Raw genomic sequence first — 22381 nt, forward strand, 5'->3', positions numbered from 1 at the left:
CTGGGTAGATTTGTCCAGAAAAATTACGGTCTGGTTATAAAAACAAACTTTTCTAGTTAAAGTTTTAATTTTGTGAAAAGTGAAGTGTCGAACGAAATAAAAGGTTCACCTAATAAAAGGCACTTTCGCAATATATTTTTTTAATTACTTTTATTTTAACTTTTGAAAATGTTTTCTGCGTAATTGATAAAAGCGTATATTTATGTAGATTATAAATATAAAAAAGAAAATTAATTAATTTATGTTAATTTGAGTTTTAAATTTTGATGTTTATGGTATTTGTATTTTGTTTTGCTGCTGCCAGTCTAGGTTCTTTCAAAATTTGGAAATTATAGAAGATACGAAACCATTCAATTTCATGTTACTTGTTCATAAAATGTGTATTTGCATACAATACCAGGATAAACTGAATACACAACAGTTCTAGGTCATGTGACATGTGTATCGACCCAATTTATTGACGGCGGTTATGTGTGTGGTTTTATGTACCACAGTGACCACAAAAGTTTAAATGGAGGTAGGTAAATCTTCTGATTATTCGTCTGTATGATTTATTAACTTAGATTTATAGTCATATCACCATTTTTATCTAAACCGTATTGACTACATTGGCCGCATACGTAGCGAAAGATGGCGGCACAAGTTAGGCGGTAGTTCGATAAATTTACACAAAAGTGCATTTGTGCAGACGATGGTTTTAAACAGAGTAGGGAAATTGGCATGTTAATTAATCTGCACACTGTTCTTTACAAATAATAAAAAAATATTGAAATAGTATAAGTATTTACAGGTGAAGCATTGTTGTTTAGAAACCATATGTTGCAAGGTTTGCAGAAGCGTTAAAGTTACGCTTACGGCACAGCATGTTGCTCATTATCTTTAACGAAAAAGTGTTACACCTGCATTTTGTTATTCAGGTAATTGAATTGTTACCAGCGCTATTGAAAAAGCAACAAATCATGCACAATTTTTCAACTTTTATTAAATTATTGTAATGAGTAGTATTTGTTGCAGAGCGTCCTGAATTTTGCAGTTAGTATTACATTAACTGAATCATGCATTACAGAATTTAAATAATAGCATTATATATTATTAAAAGAGTTGTAGTTTTATATATCTAAAGTAAATCAGTGACTTTAGACATATATTTGTCTACGTAACTAAAATTGTTTATGTTTAATGTTCTCGGTAAATATTTGCTCAGTTTTTAAGCGATTTATCTTCGTGCTGGTACAGTTTTGGGTTCATGAAACAGTTTTTAAAATTAAGTAAAGGCACGAGCCGTTTAATAAACAAGGTGACCTTAAACATTTTCAATATACTTATTACCTGCCATTGAATGCATTTTTCTCTCTCTAATTTGCTTGTTTTAGTAATTACATTTTACGACATTTTTGATCACGTGTGACATATTTAGATGCAAATTCTAACACGATGTTAAATGTTATAAATTTTTATTCTTGATTTGATCATTTTATATAATTTTATACAGATATTAAGTTGTTATTATTTAATGTAAAATTAATGATTCGTGCACAAATACATCCGATAGTTATTACGTCAGAGGAAATGTGTACTGCATACTTTCACTCGGATAAGAGTGGCGTACTTATATAATCTATTTTAATTACTAATATCTTAAAATATTTATTACTTTACGAGTTAAGTACATCGACTCTTAAGTAAAATATTTGGTCATAGAACAACAAACACTTAACTGTATAATACGTTAGTTTTTTAAAGGGAATTCAAAATAACGATGTGTTCTATTAACCAATAAATTGTTTCGATTTATACAAGAATATTAACTTAAAAATTCCATGTTCTAATTCGATAAAGATTGATGATGAACATGTTATTTTGCCATGTTTAAACATTATGACGGATTGAGTTAAACATGTATGGTATACCGTGTGAAAAGTTCATAAACGAGCTCCAATTTCAATTTATACTCTTAATTTATTTTCAACGGCCATAGCGAAATGGTATTCTCTCAATAAAACTAGATTTAATAATATGTTAATTGAGGATTAGCAGCTTCATTAAACTTTTACGTAGTTATATGTGGGAATAAAAGTTATTCTATTTCGATAAAAGTTATTTTATTTCAATTGCAATCGTTTTAATGATTGATTTTTGTTGTCATTTTACACGTAAAACGTGTTATTAAATACTGAAATATGTAATATTATTACAGGTATTACGTCTATTTAAACAAAATTATCTTTTTCAATCGTACATTTTGTTTCAGTTTGATGTGTTTAGTTTAAGATTATTTGGTCGACGGATCCATTCGTTATGAAATTGTTATTGATCACTGACAAAAACAAACTTCTTCACCGAACATTGAAATAAAAGTTAAAATGCAATTTATTCGGTAATGACTTATGAATGGTAACCGAACATTGGACTATATAATATTAAGGTTAGATGAAGATCGAACAAGTTAAACCATTAAGTCTTGTAATTTTGCTTTTAATCTAGTAGGTTTTACCTTTCAGTTTTCTTTTTTTTGTGTTTAGTGTATGTTAAATTCTGTTTCTTTCTTTTGTTCATTTGTTTTGTTTGTTTTGTTTATTGATTTGTTTTATTTTTCTTTTTCATCTGTTTTAGTATTTAAGCAGGTTGTTTATAGGGTTTTTGGTTTATTTTTGTATACGTTTTGCCCTTCAAGTTTTTTCGTTTTTTTCGTTTTTTTCAAGGGTTTCAATTTAACATACATATTAACTGACCTCTGTAAAAGATTAAAAGTTTCGATGAAATGTATAACTTACACATTTATGATCGATTAATTTTGTTACATAGTGTGTAACTTATAGTTTGTTTTAATATAGTACATTGGGTGGCCACTTTATTAAGCATACTAATATACTATCAACCATTACTTTTAGAAATGTCATAGTCAAATAAGTTATCCGGTACATAACCTTGTACCAGTATCATTTTATACGTCACAAAAGACGACCCGATAATATCGCTACTATGAATAAGTTTACGGTATATTTTTTTAATGTAATTATGGTGTAAATCGGATACACATTATCATCAAACTGGTGTTAAAAGTTATTGAGTAGAAGTGATAAAAAAGGTTTGACGTGTTTAAAGCATTGTTTTGTTTATTTGTCTTCTCTATCCCAAGTTTAACGTACTTGTCTGACTTAGATTTTTGGCAAAATTTCAGCTTTGTGTAATATTTTTCAAAGGAAACTAAAGTAACCTTCCTTTGTCAAGGTAATTTAACATATTATAAGTTAACAGTATAAAGACATTTTTTAATTATAAAACTTTTATACTAAATTATACTTCAAAAAATTGTGTATTATACTTCAAAACTTTGATTTTTACTTAAAACATTATGAACGTCTAATTTAATGCATGGTGGTTCATTTCAAAGTATTATATATATATATATTATTAGTTATAGTTATTTATGTATTTTGATATGGTAAGTATTTTTTGACACTTCTGCACTTAATGTTTTTGCTTTAAGATTCTATGAATGGGAAGCTTAATTTTATATCTTATCACTCAGATTTCTTGAAATTTGTCATATTTTATTTATTAGTTTATAATTTATGTTCGATTAACAAGCCGAATACATCGTGATGGTTCTGTTGATTTCATGAAACGACCGCAGTTATCTTATCAGTATATCTCACTAATGGTCAGTTCTGCTGTGATTAGCTACGTTTTGGACATGACACGCCAACTGCTGAACTCATGGATATTATAGAATTATAGAATGTGCTTTCCCGCCAAGTTATATTCCTGTAGATTCCGCCATTTTCTTTAAGGAATCAATACAACTTAAGCATACTGGAAATCGTAATCACATGCAGTAGTATGATTGATATTTCATTATTTTGCAATTGCTTATTTTATTTTAGGCAATTAGCTCGTAAAATGGAAACATTTTGATACAGACGTGATAGGATGGAGGGAAGCAAGTTAAAATTAGCTGAATTAAACGCACATCTGATATGTGTATTATGTGGAGGATATCTGATAGACGCAACATCAATTGTAGAATGTTTACATTCCTGTGAGTAGAATGATTTTATATGCATATTTATATATCGATGTTGTATCAATTGTGCATGCTTTTATTGCAATCATTCAGAATGTTCATCCTCCCAGGTGTCAAACGTATTTTGTATTTGTAAACATATTGTCGGGTACACATACAGGCCGACTTATAATAATTATGACTTTAAAACTCCATGGAAATTATTTAATATATTGCATTAAACAAACAGCAGGCCGTCACTGGTTACTGCGGACATAAAGAGTATCAATAATCAATGAAGTTCACTTATATTTCTAGTCCTAATATAAGTAACAATTGTCTTCGGGGGTCCAAGCCTTAATTCATGGCTAAACATGACTTCATGGATTTATAAGGGAACTGCATATCCCCAGCTGATATCAAGCGATTAACCGCCTGTGGTACTATAAAACATTCGAAACAATGAAATAGCAAGCAGATCAGTATTTACAGTTCACTGAAATAATTTTTCGGAAATGATAAACAACGTGTTAAACTGTCAGACTCGTCGCCTTTGGTGTAATAAAATCTATTAAAGTATTTAGTTAACGCGATATATGTAAACAAATGTGCTGATAGATAATAAACTAGGCACAAATATTTCGACAAAAGTTTCAGTAGCTTGTTTCTATATCTGGAACTAACTTATCAAATATACATATAACATGGTAATATTGTACAAAGTTGATCTATCAATATTAAAATATTTAAAAGTACTTTTAACTATAAATTGGTTTTTCTTTTACGAATTGTGGCTTGGATGGAAGGTTGTTTCATTGACATTCATACTACATCTTCTTATATATCTTAGAATAATGTGTATTAAGGGCCCTTGGTGGGCAGGGGCCGTGTCAACGAAGCTGTCCTAGGACTAGGACATGTCTTAGGATGGTCTTAGGACACGTCTTAGTCTAAAGTCAGGTTAACGAAAGTTTCCTAAAATAAGATATGTCCTAAAGTTAGGACATACAAATAGGTGTCTTAGGATAGTCCTAACGGTTACAATGTCCTAAAACGTAATAAAAACAGCAAAAATGGCATAAACTCAATACTAAAAATACTAATACAATATTAATCTATCAAACTGTTATAAGAATTAAATTAATAATACAATTTTTTTTTTCTCAATTTTTGTGTTTCGTGCTGCCTTTTTTGAAGCCAAAAAATACTATCAGTAAAGCAACATTTTTGCAACTTACCAAAACGGTGCAATAAAAATTTAGATATGGGAAAAAAATACTTCTTTTTTAACTAATCTTCATTCGATATATGTAATGAAATCGAGTGTACCTAAGGACAAAACTAGTTTACGTACTAAAATTGCAGCATGAGTATCGCTTTTTACAAAGTTTTGTGACTATTTACTTTTGTTTTCGTATTAAAATCATTTATATCTTCCATCATATTTTTAAATAATACAATTTTATAGTATTACGTTAAATCTTTTATTTTGCGTTAATTGTTTTCCATATAAAAGTCATCCTCCCTCTCTTTTCATATATAAATATTAAAATAAAATTGATGTCATAGAAATCTCTATATATTTTTTTCAATTAAATATACATGTGTAAGGATTGTCCTAGGACCATCGTAGTTAGGACTGTCCTAAGACAGCTTTGTTTTACATCCTAAGACATGTCTCAGACACGTCCTAAGACCATCCTAAATAATGTCCTAAGACCTATCTTAGGACATATCCTAGGATACTTTCATTGACACGGCCCCAGGATGACATATATACACTCAAAACAATACAATATGATTTATAAAAGGACTAAAAGTATTATGCATTTGAAAATCTATACCATTATAGAGATCAAGTATGATCATGCTGATTGAAGGGCATTTGACATTCAAACACAATTCCTGACTCGAATATCCTTTGAGATTAATCATAATATTTCATATCCGTAGTCCAATAAGGAAAATGATCTAGAAAATGGTTTGCTTATTTCAAACGGATAGCAATGCCTAGCAACTACCGATACTCATTCTTTACAGGAAGAATGATAATAATTAATATTACAAATTCCTTTAAGGTGCTTATTGAAATTCCCGTAGCACGCACAATAAAGAATTAATGTCCAGTGGCAAATGTTTCATATCAATATAAGATGTGGTGTGATTTCCAATGAGCCTAACTGTTAGAGAACAAATAATGTAGATTTATGCATAGTCGGTCGGTCTTAATTAATAGTTGGAACTTTCAACAGTCACTTAAAATAAATGGTGTTTAATGGGACCATTTAAAATGTTTGCCTAGCAACAGGTATTTATACATCCACGTTTCCAAATTCGTGTACTTTATTCATCCCTTGGACTCAACATCCAAAATGAAATATTCCAAATCCTAAATATAAAGGGAACCTATATGAACATGTACTTATGTATGATGTCAGTGGCGGATCCAGAAATTTTCATAAGTGGGGGCCCACTGACTGACCTAAGAGGGGGCCCGCTCCAGTCACGCTTCAGTGATTCCCTATATAAGCAACCAATTTTTTTCCCAAAAAGGGGGGGCCCGGGCCCCCTGGGCCCCCCCCCTAAATCCGCCTCTGGATGTTCTATATCATTAAAGGCCCTTTAATAGATGCAATAAGCTACTCTTATAGAGTTTCACAGTTTTACGAAATGCATGAGATCTATAGTGAGTGTAGTATACCTCATAATTAATACATGTACTTATCTATATTTTTCAGTTTGTCGCACTTGCATAATACACTATCTACATACAAGTAATTACTGTCCTGTTTGTGAAGTGCTGGTGCACAAGAAACGGCCACTGGAACACATCAGGTATTTCTTCGATATTTTTTTAGAAAGACATTTAGAAAATGTACCTTTATTTACTATTTACTTAAAGGTTAAATTAGATATACATATTAATGCCGAGATAAATAAATTGATTGACACTCGTGGCTCTGACTAGCACACGCGCTGACTAGCACACGCGCAATGAAGTCGAAGAACGAATTGATTTTACTTTTAAAAAAGAAAAGGAAATCACATTTTTAACTTTAAAAATCGGAAATTTTTACTTGTATACGTTGCGTTTTGAAGTGAGTTTTCAATAATTTTCTATATAAGTTACATTTTACAAGGATTGTCTTGATAGAAAGCTTGACGTCACCTATAATATGATAGGTGAACCTTTTTAACTTCAGAAAGACTGTTATACATTGTAGTTGATTTCTTTTGCCTGTTCATTTTTCAGACCAGACAACACGCTGCAGGATATTGTATATAAAACAGTCCCTGGTTTATTTAAAGGTCGGTATTAAAAAAAAAAGGGTCCATGTTTTAAGATATTGCATTTTGCAGCAATAATTACTAGTTTTTAGTTTTACTTTCAATAGATTGTTAAGTTTTAAATTAACAAGAAACAATTTAAAGAAACATAGATATACACCAATGAAAAAAAATCGTACAATACATAATTGATTAACAAAAAAGAGACTAGACAAAGCTGAGTGAAACTTTTCAAGTACGCATAATTCATTTAGTATGATGTTTTTGTTACAGAGGAGATGAGACGTCGGAGAGAATTCTATGACAATATAAAAAATAGAACCGGAAATGGTAAGTCGAGAACCCCTCTTTGTCACGGTCACGATCAGCAAGTATAGGACACCTCTATGTCACTGTCTGATAAACTTTTTTTTTGCGGTAGCTAGTCTTTTTTGCGGTAGCTAGTTTACTTACTAGTACTTCTTTCGACTTTTGAAATCTTAACTGAACTTTCTGCAAATTAATTATCCCCAAAAGTATGTTTGCAATTTATTTTGGTGTAATCTTTCACTTCTATTTTCTGCGAGATGTCGGAAATATTTTGCTTCATGGGAACGGTAGATCCAAGGATTTGTATACTAGTAGTAATGTATTACTATACAAATTCATGCTAGGTCCAAAGCATATTTTTTTTATTTACAGTCTGTCTTCCGATATACACAAGTTCAAGCAATTACTCTTGATTTGTTTTTAGTCCGATTAATGAGGTTTTACCTCCTTTTAATGTAATCCTACATATTTACCGAATCTGTAAAACTGTTTGTGGATTGAGGTGCTTACTTTCAACACCGAAATATAATGACGTTAAATTATAATTTGTAAACTCAAACGAATATAAAATATTTATTAAATAACCACAACCTCTCACTTAAGAGACGCCACTTGCAGAGACAAGTGCATATTTTATTATTCGTATGTGTATAATGAAATCAATGTTTTTTGTGTAAATACACAGAACATTCTCAGCTGGTACTGGTTACCGCATACTTATGGTCAACAAATCTGAAAATAAATAATATAAATTTATTATATTATTAGGGCCCCGCCAAAGGCGGGTCGCCCTATAGTGATCAGTCTGTCCGTCCGTCCGTCCGTCCGTCCGTCTGTCCGTCCGTCCGTCCGTCCGTCTGTCCGTCCGTCCGTAACACTTTGTGTCCGCTCCATATCTAGAGAACCATTATGATTTCATACTTTATACTTTACATGTTTATTAACCACCACCAGAGGGCGTGTCATGATGTATGTACAACTTCCTAGGTCAAAGGTCAAGGTCAAAAAACTTTGGTTTCAGTTGACAACCCTGTGTCCTGTGGTGAAGATCGTGTCCGCTCTATATCTTGAGAACCGTTATGATTTCAAAGTTTATACTTGACATGTATATGAACCAACACCAGAGGGTGTGTCATAATTTATAAACGACTGCCTAGGGCAAAGTTCAAGGTCAAAAACTTTGGTTTCAGTTGACAACCCCATGTCCTGTGGTGAAGAGCGTGTCCGCTTTATATCTTGAGAACCGTTATGATTTCAAAGTTTATACTTGGCATGTATATGAACCAACACCAGAGGGTGTGTCATAATTTATGAACGACTGCCTAGGGCAAAGTTCAAGGTCAAAAACTTTGGTTTCAGTTGACAACCCTGTGTCCTGTGGTGAAGATCGTGTCCGCTCTATATCTTGAGAACCGTTATGATTTCAAAGTTTATACTTGACATGTTTATAAACCAACACCAAAGGGTGTGTCATAATTTATTTACAACTTCCTAGGTCAAAGGTCAAGGTCAAAAACTTTGATTTCAGTTGACAAACCCATGTCCTATGGTAAAGATACAATTTTTTAATGCACATTATTCACAGCGGGGCCCACAGAGATGGCTCCCATCTCAATGATATCTAGTTTATTTGAAAAAGTGCTACTGCTCACTTTAACTGCAATGGCTCGAATGACTTTAAACTATCTGAATTCACTCGTGCATGAAACTTAAAACCCCATTCAAACCGACCTTACTATAAATAACTAAACACGTGTTAACTATAAACAAGCACAACACTCTTACATGTTCGACTTTTGTACAACTTTTATAAATACATGTGTTTAAAGTAAATTGTGTTATCTTTTATCGATATTTTATCCTTTGTTCTAAATAGATAAAAAACAGAACAACATTTAAGAACTAAGTATAAATGTAACGATAAAAGTTCAATGGATTTTAAATTAAAGTGCATCAATGTATAAATTACTGTAATTTGCAATTTGCAGAAAACGTTTTTAAAAAAATCACCCTGTATACTAGTATATACCGTAGCTGAAAGAACTCGGAAGCATTTTCAACGAAATAAATAATTCTAGTTTCTAAATTCCTAACTGAGAATCGCATTATTTTGATATGAGCGTCACTGATGAGTCTTTTGTAGACGAAACGCGCGTCTGGCGTACTAAATTATAATCCTGGTACCTTTGATAACTATTTACAGGACACCTACTATGCTAAGTAATGACTGTTTTTTTTTCATAAAGAAAACCAAGAAGCCAACTGAACTTAAAAAAAAACCAGCAAGTACAAAATTATACACGTATGGGGGTTATTAGACCCAGTGCAAAGCCTTTAAAGATTTATCAGAGATAACACGTATAAGCTTTCAGTCGCCAATGTACTCCTAACACAAGTTTTATATTTGATTCATCAAGTCACGGATTTTGTCTTTCGTTTCACTCGAATAAAAGAAGAACACAGGACGGATGCTAAGAGCGAAATAATCAAATTCATTTGCAGTTCATTAAATGTAATATTTGTTTGTCAGTTGCTCCTAAGGGATATTGAAATTAAAGATCTGATTAGTGTCCTCTTCTGATCAAAAGAAAGGAATATCTTTGTGAACAGAGTATTACTAATTAGTAGACGTCTTTGGCAATTGAAATCGTTGATTATTATTTCAATGCGTTTTCATTATCTTAGTAATGAGCCGTGATAAACATTTTATTTTTAACAACGATCTTAAATTACCTTTTCTTTCTTTATCCTTTAGTTTGCTTTCATTTTCTTCTTTTTTATTTTTTGGTTACCTTTGGGAAAGAGTTAATTTATCTTTATTTTTCTGCTTTTTATACGACCGCAAAAATTGAAATTTTTTTGGTCGTATATTGGTATCACGTTGGCGTCGTCGTCGTCGTCGTCGTCGTCCGTCGTCGTTGTCGTCCTTCGTCGTCGTCCGAAGACATTTTGTTTTCACACTATAACTTTAGTATAAGTTAATAGAAATCTATGAAATTTAAACACAAGGTTTATGACCACAAAAGGAAGGTTGGGATTGATTTTGGTAGTTTTGGTCCCAACAGTTTAGGAATTAGGGGCAAACAAATGTCCAAATAAGCATTTTCTTGGTTTTCGCACTATTACTTTAGTTTAAGTAAATAGAAATCTATGACATTTTGACACAAGGTTTGTGACCACTAAAGGAAGGTTGGGATTGATTTTGAGAGTTTAGGTCCTAACAGTTTAGGAATTAGGGTCCAAAAAAGGGTCCAAATAAGCATTATTCGTGGTTTTCGCACAATAACTATAGTATAAGTAAATAGAAATCAATGAAATTTAAACACAAGGTTTATGACCACTAAAGGAAGGTTGGGATTGATTATGGGAAGTTGACAAATAAGCATTTTTCTTGGTTTTGGCACCATAACTTTAGTATATGTAAATAAAAATCTATGAAATTTAAACACAAGCTTTATGACCATAAAAGAAAGGTTGGGATTTATTTTGGGAGTTTTGGTTCCCACAATTTAGGAATAAGGGGCCCAAAGGGTCCAAAATTAAACTTTGTTTGATTTCATCAAAAATTGAATAATTGTGGTTCTTTGATATGCCGAATCTAACTGTGTATGTAGATTCTTAATTTTGGTCCCGTTTTCAAATTGATCTACATTAAGGTCCAAAGGGTCCAAAATTATACTAAGTTTGATTTTAACAAAAATTGAATCCTTGGGGTTCTTTGATATGCTGAATCTAAACATGTACTTAGATTTTTTTATTATTTGCCTAGTTTTCAAGTTGGTCCAAATCGGGGTCCAAAATTAAACTTTGTTTGATTTCAACAAAAATTGAATTCTTGGGGTTCTTTGATATGCTTAATCTAAATATGTACTTAGATTTTTTATTATGGGCCCAGTTTTCAAGTTGGTCCAAATCGTGGTCCAAAATTAAACTTTGTTTGATATCAACAAAAATTGAATCCTTGGGGTTCTTTGATATGCTGAATCTAAACATGTATTTAGATTTTTGATTATAGGCGCAGTTTTCAAGTTGGTCCAAATTGGGGTTCAAAATTAAACTTTGTTTGATTTCAACAAAAATTGTATATTTGGGGTTCTTTGATATATGCTTAATCTGACCATGTATTTAGATTTTTGATGTTTGGGCCCGGTTATCAAATTGGTCCACATTGAGGTCTAAAGGGTCCAAAATTGAAGTTTATTTGATTTCATCAAAAATTGAATTCTTGAGGTTCTTTGATATGCTGACCATATCTAAACATGCATTTTGATTTTGGATATTGGACCATAATAGGTAATGTCCAATTTAAAATTTAAAGTTTTTAAGGTTAAGTTCTGAGACCACATTCATTATGTGTCAAAAACCTTTGTTGTGTCAACTATTTAATCACAATCCAAATTCAGAGCTGTATCAAGCTTGAATGTTGTGTACATACTTGCCCCAATGTTCAGTGTTCGAACTCTGCGGTCGTATAAAGCTGCGCCCTGCGGAGCATCTGGTTTTTATGTTTATTTCATTTTTAACAACGATCTTAAATTACTTTTACTTTCTTTATCCTTTAGTTTGCTTTCTTTTTCTTCTTTCTTTTTGTTGTTGTTATTTTTGGGAAAGAGTTGATTTATCTTTATTTCTCTTCTCTTTTTTATGTTTATTGGAAGTAAGTTTTTAATTTTGTTTATTAATTAGGAGATAGAATTTGCGATGTTTTGTTTTTATATTAAGGGCAGGATTGGGTTACAGTGTTTGATTTGCTGTAGTGGGTGGTGTGCTTGTTTTTGTTGAGTGTTTTTGCAATGTTGTATTTTTTCTCATTGAAACATTTTATAATGATCCCGATGTGCAACCATAAGCTTTTATTGAATGGGCAGTGTTTTAATAATCACCACCTTTGGATGTCGGATAGCTTTAATTTAGTAAACCGTATATGTGGTTTTAGAGCATCTACTATCGCTTTCGTTCTCTTAAAAAGATTACATTGCGGACCTGTTTTTGTATTGCTATGAGTTACAATTTATGACAAAAATCAGCAAAGACCCATCGAAACAACATCTGATACACAAATTTAATAATACTTTTAGATATTTGGATGATATTTTAGCTCTCAATAATGACGACTTCAGTATGTATACTAAAGAAATTCATCCTGTTGAACTTACTTTAAATATTATAAAGCTAATACTAACAATGACCACTGCCCTTTCCTTGATATATATATATATCATTAACGGAAAGCTTAATAATAAAATTTATGATAAAAGAGATGATTTCTCATTTCCTATCGTTAATTATCCATTTTTAGATGGTGACGTTCCCTTGTCACCATCTTACGGTGTTTATATATCGCAACTTGTACGATTCGCTCGTGTATGTAACAATGTTTTAGATTTTAACGAGAGAAATTTATGTATTACTGAAAAATTATTACACCAGGGTTTTCGATATCACAAACTAGTCAAAACATTTACTAAATTTTATCATCGGTATAAGGACATCATTCGTAAATATAGCTCAACATGCAGACTTCTTATACGTTCAGGTATTTCACGTCCAATATTTTATGGAAATATTCTTTATAAAGCACAAAAATGTCAGTATTCACCTCAGAAGCTAACAAAACCTTTAAATAGACTTATTAAGAAGGGATATAGTTACGATACTGTTGTCAGGTCATTAAAGATTGCATATTTTGGCGTTAATATTGATTCACTTATAGGGTCTTTGCATCGGAACTAAACACATTTATTATTAGTAAACCAGTTGTTGGCATGACACGGGTTATGTTCTTCTCATATATGTTATGATGGTATGATACTATAAACCCCTCACGGGGAGGATTGTGTCTGATATTCATATGATGAAGACATAATTTTCAATCAGTTTAATTGAGGTCCGGAGCTGGCCTGTCAGTTAACTGCTCGTAGTCTGATGTTATTTATGTATTATTGTCATTTTGTTTATTTTCTTTGGTTACATCTTCTGACATCAGACTTGGACTTCTCTTGAACAGAATTTTAATGTGCGTATTGTTATGCGTTTACTTTTCTACATTGGCTAGAGGTATAGGGGGAGGGTTGAGATCTCACAAACATGTTTAACCCCGCCGCATTTTTGCGCCTGTCCCAAGTCAGAAGCCTCTGGCCTTTGTTAGTCTTGTATTATTTTAACTTTTAGTTTCTTGTGTACAATTTGGAGTTTAGTATGGTGTTCATTATCACTAAACCAGTATATATTTGTTTAGGGGCGAGCTGAAAGACGCCTCCGGGTGCGAGAATTTCTTGTTGTATTGAAGACCTGTTGGTAACCTTCTGCTGTTGTCTGTTCTATGGTCGGGTTGTTGTCTCTTTGGCACATTCCCCATTTCCATTCTCAATTTTACATTACAAATAGTTTGATTGTCATTGTTTTCTGTGGTTTGTTGTTGCTTTATTCTGGGGTTTTATTAAAACTTTTCTACCTTTATATTCTTTCTTAAGGCATTATTTTTAAGCATTTGCTTCTAAGTTTTGAAAAAAATAATAAGTTCGTTATTTAAATTATCTATAAGTTCAGCGTTACATAATTGTGTCATGCCAGAAATATGAAAAGCGTTGTATTGTTTACAACGACGGGGTTGGCTTATCAGGTGGAACACTATTATATTATATAGAGAGTACCATGCGCTTCTAACCGTGTGGTGAACCACACTTCATTGCAAATGGTACTTCTGTCTGTATATTGCCTTTTGTTGCCACTGCGTAAATTATGTAAGGATTTGACAGTCAAGGAGTATTTAACAATCCCCTTAGTATACACAGTATTTATAATAGGAAAATTATAAAAACGCCGTAGTACAATTTTACATATAATTCGAATAAGGAATTCGGAAACAACTTTTATGAATACGTCTCCCGAGTTACATTTGCCTTGTCCGTTCTGTTCGTCCATTTATCTGTCCAACAAATAATTGTGTCACACTTTACATAAGTACTACTGAACTGAATAACTTCTTATTTGTTCTGATAAGTTGCTTAATTTGTGTGCATTTTCAGAATCTATCAGACACGTTATTTCGTCACACATTTCTCAAGTACATATAAACAAAGTGACTTTATATCTAGGCTCGGCTTGACAGCGATGAGTTGTAACGTTTGACCGTTATGGGAAAACTCACTTCCTGAGCTACGAGTTGGGTGTGCTTAGAACGACAACTCGTATAACATCTTGCAACTTCCTCTGACAATATTGACATTAGAAGGGATAGGACGTTTAATTTAACCGTTTCCAGTTTTATTTTTTCAATTGTTTTTGTTTGGTTTGTTTTGGTTGTTGTTTTTACTTAACCACTGGAGTCTCTTGATCGGATTTTATGCATACTATCATATAGTTTTTGTATTATAGAATTAACTCAATAAAATTGGAGAACAGTTCTTTGATATCATATATAGAGAATAATAGATGGCAAAAAATATTTAAATATACAATTCCTTGATATGAATGAACTGAAATTGTTATATATGTCTTATATTGGTTTGTTCCAAAACATGTTTAATGGCAGTAGCAAATGAGGGGTTGTGGTGGTAAACTACTCAAATATATAAATGTTTAACGCGGTTAATGCCATATATTTATTAAACAGACGCATTAAACTGACGCATTAAACTAAGTATTTCAGATTTCGAAATGGAGACTACGGTCAGGAAAAGATTTTGGTAACATATCTGTCCGGGTGTTTTATCAAAAACCTCTACGGTTAAAATACATTTTGTTACGATCCAACTGTGGTTTGATCGATATTGATATTTTCTAAATTTCATTATAATGTCATGGAAAGATGAGTATCTTTGACGTCACATTTGAAATTTGAGCACTCTAAAAACCTTTTTTTCAAGCCCTTTCATTTATTCACGAGGTCATTTTGTTGACTTAACTATAAAGGTCTCAATAGTGCTGATATTGCATTTGAAGATAGACGTGTTGTGATATGTTTTGTATGTTTCCACTTTTAAATACCACTTTACTAGTTGCAGAGAGTAATACCGGTTCAGTATATTGCTAGGGGGAATATATGTTTATTATATTACTGAGCGGAATATCCGTTCGTTATATTGCTAGGAGGAATACCAATGACCATTATATCACACTTGCAGCATGTTCAAGTCCTTCGGCATGAACACGATATAAAAGCTGATTTACTGAATATGTTTATGAATTTCATTATTTATTTAATATACCAATATTCCTAATGTTCTTAATGTTCCATCTCGTTCAGAGTTGATGTTGCATGACATGGTCCTTTAATTGTGATGATTTTCCCCAATATTAGTATATATATGTGTAATGTGTATTTAAGTGATATAACCTCTCTTAAGCTCCTTACAGAAAAAAAACTGATATCGATCAGCAAACATAAATGTAAAAAGTAAATGACGTTGAAATTATATTGCATTTCAGATACATCAGAAAACATTCCAAGAGAAGGCAGTAGAATCGTTTTTAGCTCTGACGAGATGTTCAGTTTATGTATACAGTTCTCTAGTCGGTAAGAACCTCTTTAAGTCCTAACTGTTATGGATTATTATTCCCAAATTCAGTTTTATGCTGCATTTTGCTTGTTTAGTACTTAAGAAGAGTGTTGATTCGTTGCACTGCATGTGTTCATAGGCAACGAACTTAATAGAAGATACCTTTATAACAGGTGCAGATTTATGGATAGCTCAATATTTATTTTTGATGAAATCGATATTGTGGATTCCCAATAACGAAATATTGATTTTTCAAATTATTCATAGATGTATAAGGCAGTGTTCAACGCAACAACAAAACAATACTCTAAAAAATAACATAATTCAAATTAACTGTTTCATGCAATGGGTAGTTTGAACAATCATACGCATTCAATCATCATACCAATGGCGAAATTGTCAACGCAGAATATCTTACAATTTTCATATATAAAACTGACCACTGTACTTTATACTGCAAGTATTTTATGCACCTCGTATTTTAATTCACTTCACATTTTGATCACTTTGTAAATGAGCGCACTTGCAAGATTTGTTATCGCATGTGAAGTTTGTGAAAATCACTTTTTAAACTGGCGGAAATGATTGAAAGACATTATTTCATTGATTTTCAGACTGTATTCAGACGTCCTTTTCATTTTCACAGCGATTATCTGATAAATGGATTCATTTATTCATTTGATGATTTCACTCCAACCCTTTTAACATGTATCTTTTTTTATTTCAACTGTCGTGAATGATTTTTTTAGTAAAACACTTCGATCAGAAGGTACAATAAATTCTTGTATTATTTCAGGGAAGCAGGCAAAGACACTTTTAGAGAAAAGGTAATTGTGAGTGGAAAAGTAAATAATTGTTTAATGAATCATCGGTAGTACCAAGTAAGTTTTATGAAATCCGACCTCCTTGGTAGTACCAACCAATAAAATGACGTATATAGACTACTGAAACAAGGTTTTATGTTAATGATGTGCATAAAATATCATATATTAAAGATGAAAGGAGAGGACCATCATCAGGAAAAAACAGATTCAAAACCTTTGGAATTTGCGATTCGTGCATAATCCTGTATCATTACAAATTTTTTCTCATCTTCTTTATAATGAAAAATAAAGTTTTATTAGAAATTTATTTCTGAATCGGAACATTTCTTTATCATTATTTATATAAAAAAAATGGGTTGAAAGCGTTTTTGACATTTTTGCAATGAAGATAGAAAAACTAAGCAATCTCAACATTTTATTTTTTTTTAAAACTCATTAAAAATAGGATGCTTGTCCCCAGGCGCTCGGTTCGTTTACAAAAGTCAATTATATCTAAATGTTTTTCTCTAGTTATCGAATTTCAAGCTCTCTATTTTTTTTTTTTGTTTTTTTTTTTTTTTTTTTATATAAAAGTCCATTCCCAATTTACATAGAATAAATCCAAATTACTTATTTTGTGTTTTGAATTTAAAAAAAAATCTGTAGTCTGAAACATAATGATCGCCTAAAATGTCGGTTTTTGGTAATTTTACGTTTTATGAATGAATATCTCAGATTCCACATTTTCTAATCGTTTGTTCAATGTTTATTTTATTTTCTCCTTTTTTAAATCTAGAGAGAATACAATTTTGGATTAGAATTTATTCATTTTTTTTAATAAACCACTTTTGTCAATACGCATATTTAAACTTAAACAGTAGTTATTTTTTTCTTAATCAACAAAAAAATACTGGCGTCATCTATATTTCAGTTTGAAGACTGTAGATATTTATTATGTCCAGCTGGTGTCTCTATACAACACCTGAAGAAATTTATCAAGTTGAAATTTTCACTGCCAGATCGCTATAAGGTAAGTTATCCATTACACAACATGTGTTACTTGCTCTTAACCTTTCGTTATATTGCTACATATATGATTTTATTGTGCAGTATCTGCATATTTCAGGATTTTACGTTCTAAAGATATAGATTTTATAAATCTATTTAGAAAAAGAATAAATGCGGTTGTGTATAACATACTATCAAAATAGCACTCGAACATGCATATACATTGAAAAAGGTTTTAATTTATTTATAAAGCGCTTTTCTTATTAACAACACAAGCCTTTAGAAAAAAGTTGTGATTATAATCTAAACAAATAGACATCATAACTGATTATAAAAGGAACTGTATTTTGCAATCTGTACAATGTTTGATTGTATAAAACATCTGTTGCAATCACCAGGCAATGTTCATATATAATGTTTCAGGTATCCTGTTTCGGTCCGTTTGGTTTGTATACCATTTTGATTTCCAAATGTTTGACCTCAACTCAATCTGATAAATATCATCCCAGGATCATGTCATGTGCAAGGAATCTGTAATTATACGATATCTGAACGCACCGCATAGCAAAATAGAAATTTTGTATATTGGTTTCAAAATTGTTAGGTAAAAAAAAAGGAAACCGTTATTTAATGTACTTGTATTAGATCAATGCCTTATTTCTATGTTTTTAAACTTTTGTTTAGTTAATAAAATCCATAGAGATTGAAAGAATATTCTGCTGGCATAATTTGAGATAAATTGTATAGTGGTGTTCCCCTATAAAATCAATCGTTTTATATGATATTGTTGAAATATAACTGCATCTACAGAGAACTGATTGAAATGACATTTAATGTTTCATATTTCCTTATAAGTATTATTTTTGTTCCTACAGACCATGAAAATTGATAACTTAGAAAATATTCCAGGTACATTTGAGGTTTGAAATTTTACGAAAATATTGAGAATACACTTGTTTTAGCTACAAACTATTACTCTCACCATTGTGATTTCTGTTTTGTATTCAAAGTCTAATATTTTTAACCTTCCGACATCTTCTATTAGTTAAGAATGTAAACGAAGGAATATTCAGTAAGTTTAAAAGTCCACCACAGAGAGGATGATGATTATACTTTTTTGACAAATTATATGATATATATGAGGTTTACATGCATCTGATTTCTTAATGAATCGGTCCTTATTGATAAATTAACGGGTTTCTGTATACAGTTTGATTTGCCATTGTATTGATATGTTTCACAAGACACTCATTCAATATCTACATACTCCTCTAGACAAACATCGGATTGTTGCGGTTTAAAAAAAGGTAAAATAAAAAAAATATAAAAATACCATCAAGGAAAATTCAAAATAGAAAGTCCCTTATTAAAGCGCAAAATCAAAAGCTCAAACACATCAAACGAATGGAAAACAACTGTCATATTACGGTGTATCAAACATTCCCAAATATTGAAACTCATACTAGCGACGAGTGTTTCATTGTGACTGTTCTATAGGATAAACATCTTGCTGAGTTGTAAATATTGCAAATTCTTCAATGGATATGCTTTGTGGGGACTTATGTCGATGTTTGATTTGTAGCATTGTAATCTAGATTGCTTTTATACTTCACGTTCTTCGCAGTTGAACAGAAGATGGCATTATATCAGTTAATGTTGTCATGGTTAGCTATTTATTTTTTACCAAGGTTTCATTTTACATTTAAGTGCGAGCGTTTGATTTAGTCTGGTTTATGGACGTCCCCTTTTTTGGATGTGTTAGAATTTGGAAATTTTGCCTATACCTTTTGTTGTTGCTTAAATGAAATAAAATAATGGACAGCTGAAGGAATTATATTGGATTGATACAAGTAATTGATCAGCTTTTCTATAACATAAAAAAACTATCACCACAACAGATTATTTAATTACTATGTTATATTGGTATTTTGAGTTTGGTTTCTTACTTCGCCATCGTCTTATTTCTGATATGTTTCATTGTATTTTTACAACCGTAAACGAAGCATGTAGTAAGATTTGACACGCACACTTTACTTTATTTATGCTCAATGCAATCATGCCGATTGATTATGAATATTTCTATGGTGTTCATTGTTACAGAAATGGAAATGTCAATTGTTCAATATTGAATAATACCTACACTCAAGCCTCTGATTTTGTAATATTACAAATAATTGACATCTCGGCGTGATCATTTTGTTTAAATATGAAAATATTCATGGAATATCATCATATTACAAAATCGAAACAGTTATTTATTGCAGACAACTTCTTTTTCTTATCAACAACGTTCGCGTTCTAAAATCTAGATTAAACATGATGGACCGTAAAATATATTTTGCATTTCGTCATACCAATGTTAATCTAAATTGATTTATTACTTTTGAACAGCAGTATTCTACTGTTGCATTTATTTAATAGTTTAAATCATTTTTCTCGTATTGCCTATCAACAGGTATATATTACATGTTTCAGGTGGATTGTTTCTGTGGTGAGGAGTTGTTAGATGATCATTACACATTAGTAGATGTAGCATATATTACTGGATGGAGAAGGGTAAGTATGTTTAACAAATGTTTGATATTTTTGCATTTTGGTCATTAATCTTTGACGCTGGGCTAACGGATTTGATTTTAAAGGAGTAAAAAGTAAAATAACATAAATACAGGAACTCGCAGGAAAATTCAGAACGGAAAGTCCTTAATCAAATGGCAAAATCAAAAGCTCAAACCGATCAAACGAATGGATAACAACTGATATATTTCATAAATAATCATAAACTGTTGTATTGTGACGTGTATATATTTTCTTTCGCTTCCTGTGAATTATTTACAATTCAAAGGTGGATTAAGCTGTCCAATATTGAGCTACATTCATGAATAGACCATTACCGACTATTACATCTTTTTCAGTCAACACGATGAATAATATTTTCCAATGTCAGAGAAAACAATTCAAGGAATTATAGGAAAATGATCGGTAACTTCGACATACTGGTTTATTGCTACTGAAAGCTAGATCAGCAGATAATTTCAACCTTTTAAATCCTTTCATGAATAAACTTATTTAGACATTTCACTTATTTTAATAAATATTTTAAAAGCAAGGTGTTCATACTTGCTTACATTTGAAATTATTAATTTGAATTTAATCGACTTGCCTATTGAAAACATTAAATATCTTACACTTTCTACCAACAGGATAGCGTACTTCAGATCACTTATGCATTTTACGGAAATCCTGCCAAACGACCAAGTGTATCAGACACTGCACAACTCCTGGTGGTTTCCGATGATACTTGTAGTAATGGTTGTGTGTCATCGGTGACCAACATAGGCTCTGATGATGAGTGTTTTGAAGACTCCGGTTGTGAAGTTAATGATTCTCAAATATCCCATGACGAATCCGCTTTATCAGATATTGTAGATCAGCAAGAAACTTGTTGTGGTATTGATTTGTCCATGAAAACAATGAAGAAAAATAGTGAAAGAGAAAAAAATACAAATAGGAATAACAATAACAATGCAACAGCTGATGATTCTCCAACTTCAAAACAAAGTGAATGTTCTTCAAAGTCGTACATGACATCATACGTAACTTTTCTCGGTCAACGGGTGTCATCTTCAAACACCCCAATGAAGCTTCCTCTCCGATCTCCTACTGCAGCATCCACTCCCAACGATGATAAACCAACCATTGATCTGGATGACAGCGGTCATGTCAGTGACGACTCCAAACAAAATCCAATTTCTCCTTCTCTACAAAATAACAATTATATGATACTGCCAAATAAATCAACCGTTCAAGACAAACCATTAACATTGAAAATAAGGAAACCCAGTAGTGACCTTGCCGACGAGACTAAAAGTGATATTGTAGTCCCCGAAATGTCTGGGGACAAACATGCTAAATGCATAGGAGTTTGTAACGGTCATGAAGTAAATGCAGTGAAATCCAAAAGTGATAAATTATTATTACGATTGAGCAGAGATGGCGATTCAAACAATTATACTGCGTCTATGTCTTGAATAGTTTATGTACGATTGGCATGATTGGTGCTATAACTTTTCTTTTCTTTTTCTTTCCTGGATTTAAAAGATCGCATAAGAGGGATAGAACGAACTGATATATGTACTACGTACTATTTGTATAGGTGCTAATATTTTAACAGCATTCATTCCGATCCATGTCACTAATGCAGCAATATGAAGTTGTAAAATTCCTTTCAAAGGAGAAGTTACGTTTTTGGATTATTTTCAACCTGCATCGCCAAAACATTTTAAAAAAATATATGTGTCCATAATCAATCACAGTTTGATGAATTTGAAATACAAGATTTTCATCACAATGAATCTATTAATTTTGTGTTGATAACCCAATTTGTCACAAATCATTTTGGCTTTAATAAAGAAGAATACATGCGTCGCCTAAAAAAATGTTTGACTAGAGACGGACTAAATATTCTT

General features: G+C 31.6%; 1 protein-coding gene across 4 annotated transcripts; it reads left to right on the forward strand.

Moving 5' to 3' along the window:
* The first annotated feature begins 403 nt into the window (after positions 1 to 403).
* On the forward strand, positions 404 to 22285 carry LOC143065019 (uncharacterized). Of its 4 annotated transcripts, none has more exons than XM_076238290.1 (10): positions 404 to 517; positions 3888 to 4042; positions 6745 to 6841; positions 7260 to 7315; positions 7568 to 7624; positions 16034 to 16121; positions 16901 to 16937; positions 17839 to 17937; positions 20391 to 20471; positions 21116 to 22285. In XM_076238290.1, exons 2-10 carry the CDS (start codon positions 3934 to 3936, stop codon positions 21941 to 21943), a joined length of 1452 nt encoding a protein of 483 aa, XP_076094405.1. In that variant the 5' UTR covers positions 404 to 517; positions 3888 to 3933; the 3' UTR covers positions 21944 to 22285. The 4 variants fall into 4 exon arrangements, with proteins under 4 accessions (XP_076094405.1, XP_076094408.1, XP_076094407.1 ...); XM_076238293.1 differs by having other exon boundaries at positions 16901 to 16931; XM_076238292.1 differs by lacking the exon at positions 404 to 517 and adding an exon at positions 3071 to 3088.
* The last annotated feature ends 96 nt before the right edge of the window (positions 22286 to 22381 follow it).

Source organism: Mytilus galloprovincialis, chromosome 2 (assembly GCF_965363235.1).
Source record: "Mytilus galloprovincialis chromosome 2, xbMytGall1.hap1.1, whole genome shotgun sequence".
In the NCBI taxonomy this organism is placed as follows: domain Eukaryota; kingdom Metazoa; phylum Mollusca; class Bivalvia; order Mytilida; family Mytilidae; genus Mytilus; species Mytilus galloprovincialis.

Coding starts and splice junctions, on each gene's coding strand:
- LOC143065019 (XM_076238290.1), top strand. CDS start 3,934: ATGGAGGGAAGCAAGTTAAAATTAGCTGAATTAAACGCACATCTGATA. Junction 16,122..16,900: donor TGTATACAGTTCTCTAGTCG/GTAAGAACCTCT, acceptor GTATTATTTCAG/GGAAGCAGGCAAAGACACTT. Junction 17,938..20,390: donor CACTGCCAGATCGCTATAAG/GTAAGTTATCCA, acceptor TACATGTTTCAG/GTGGATTGTTTCTGTGGTGA.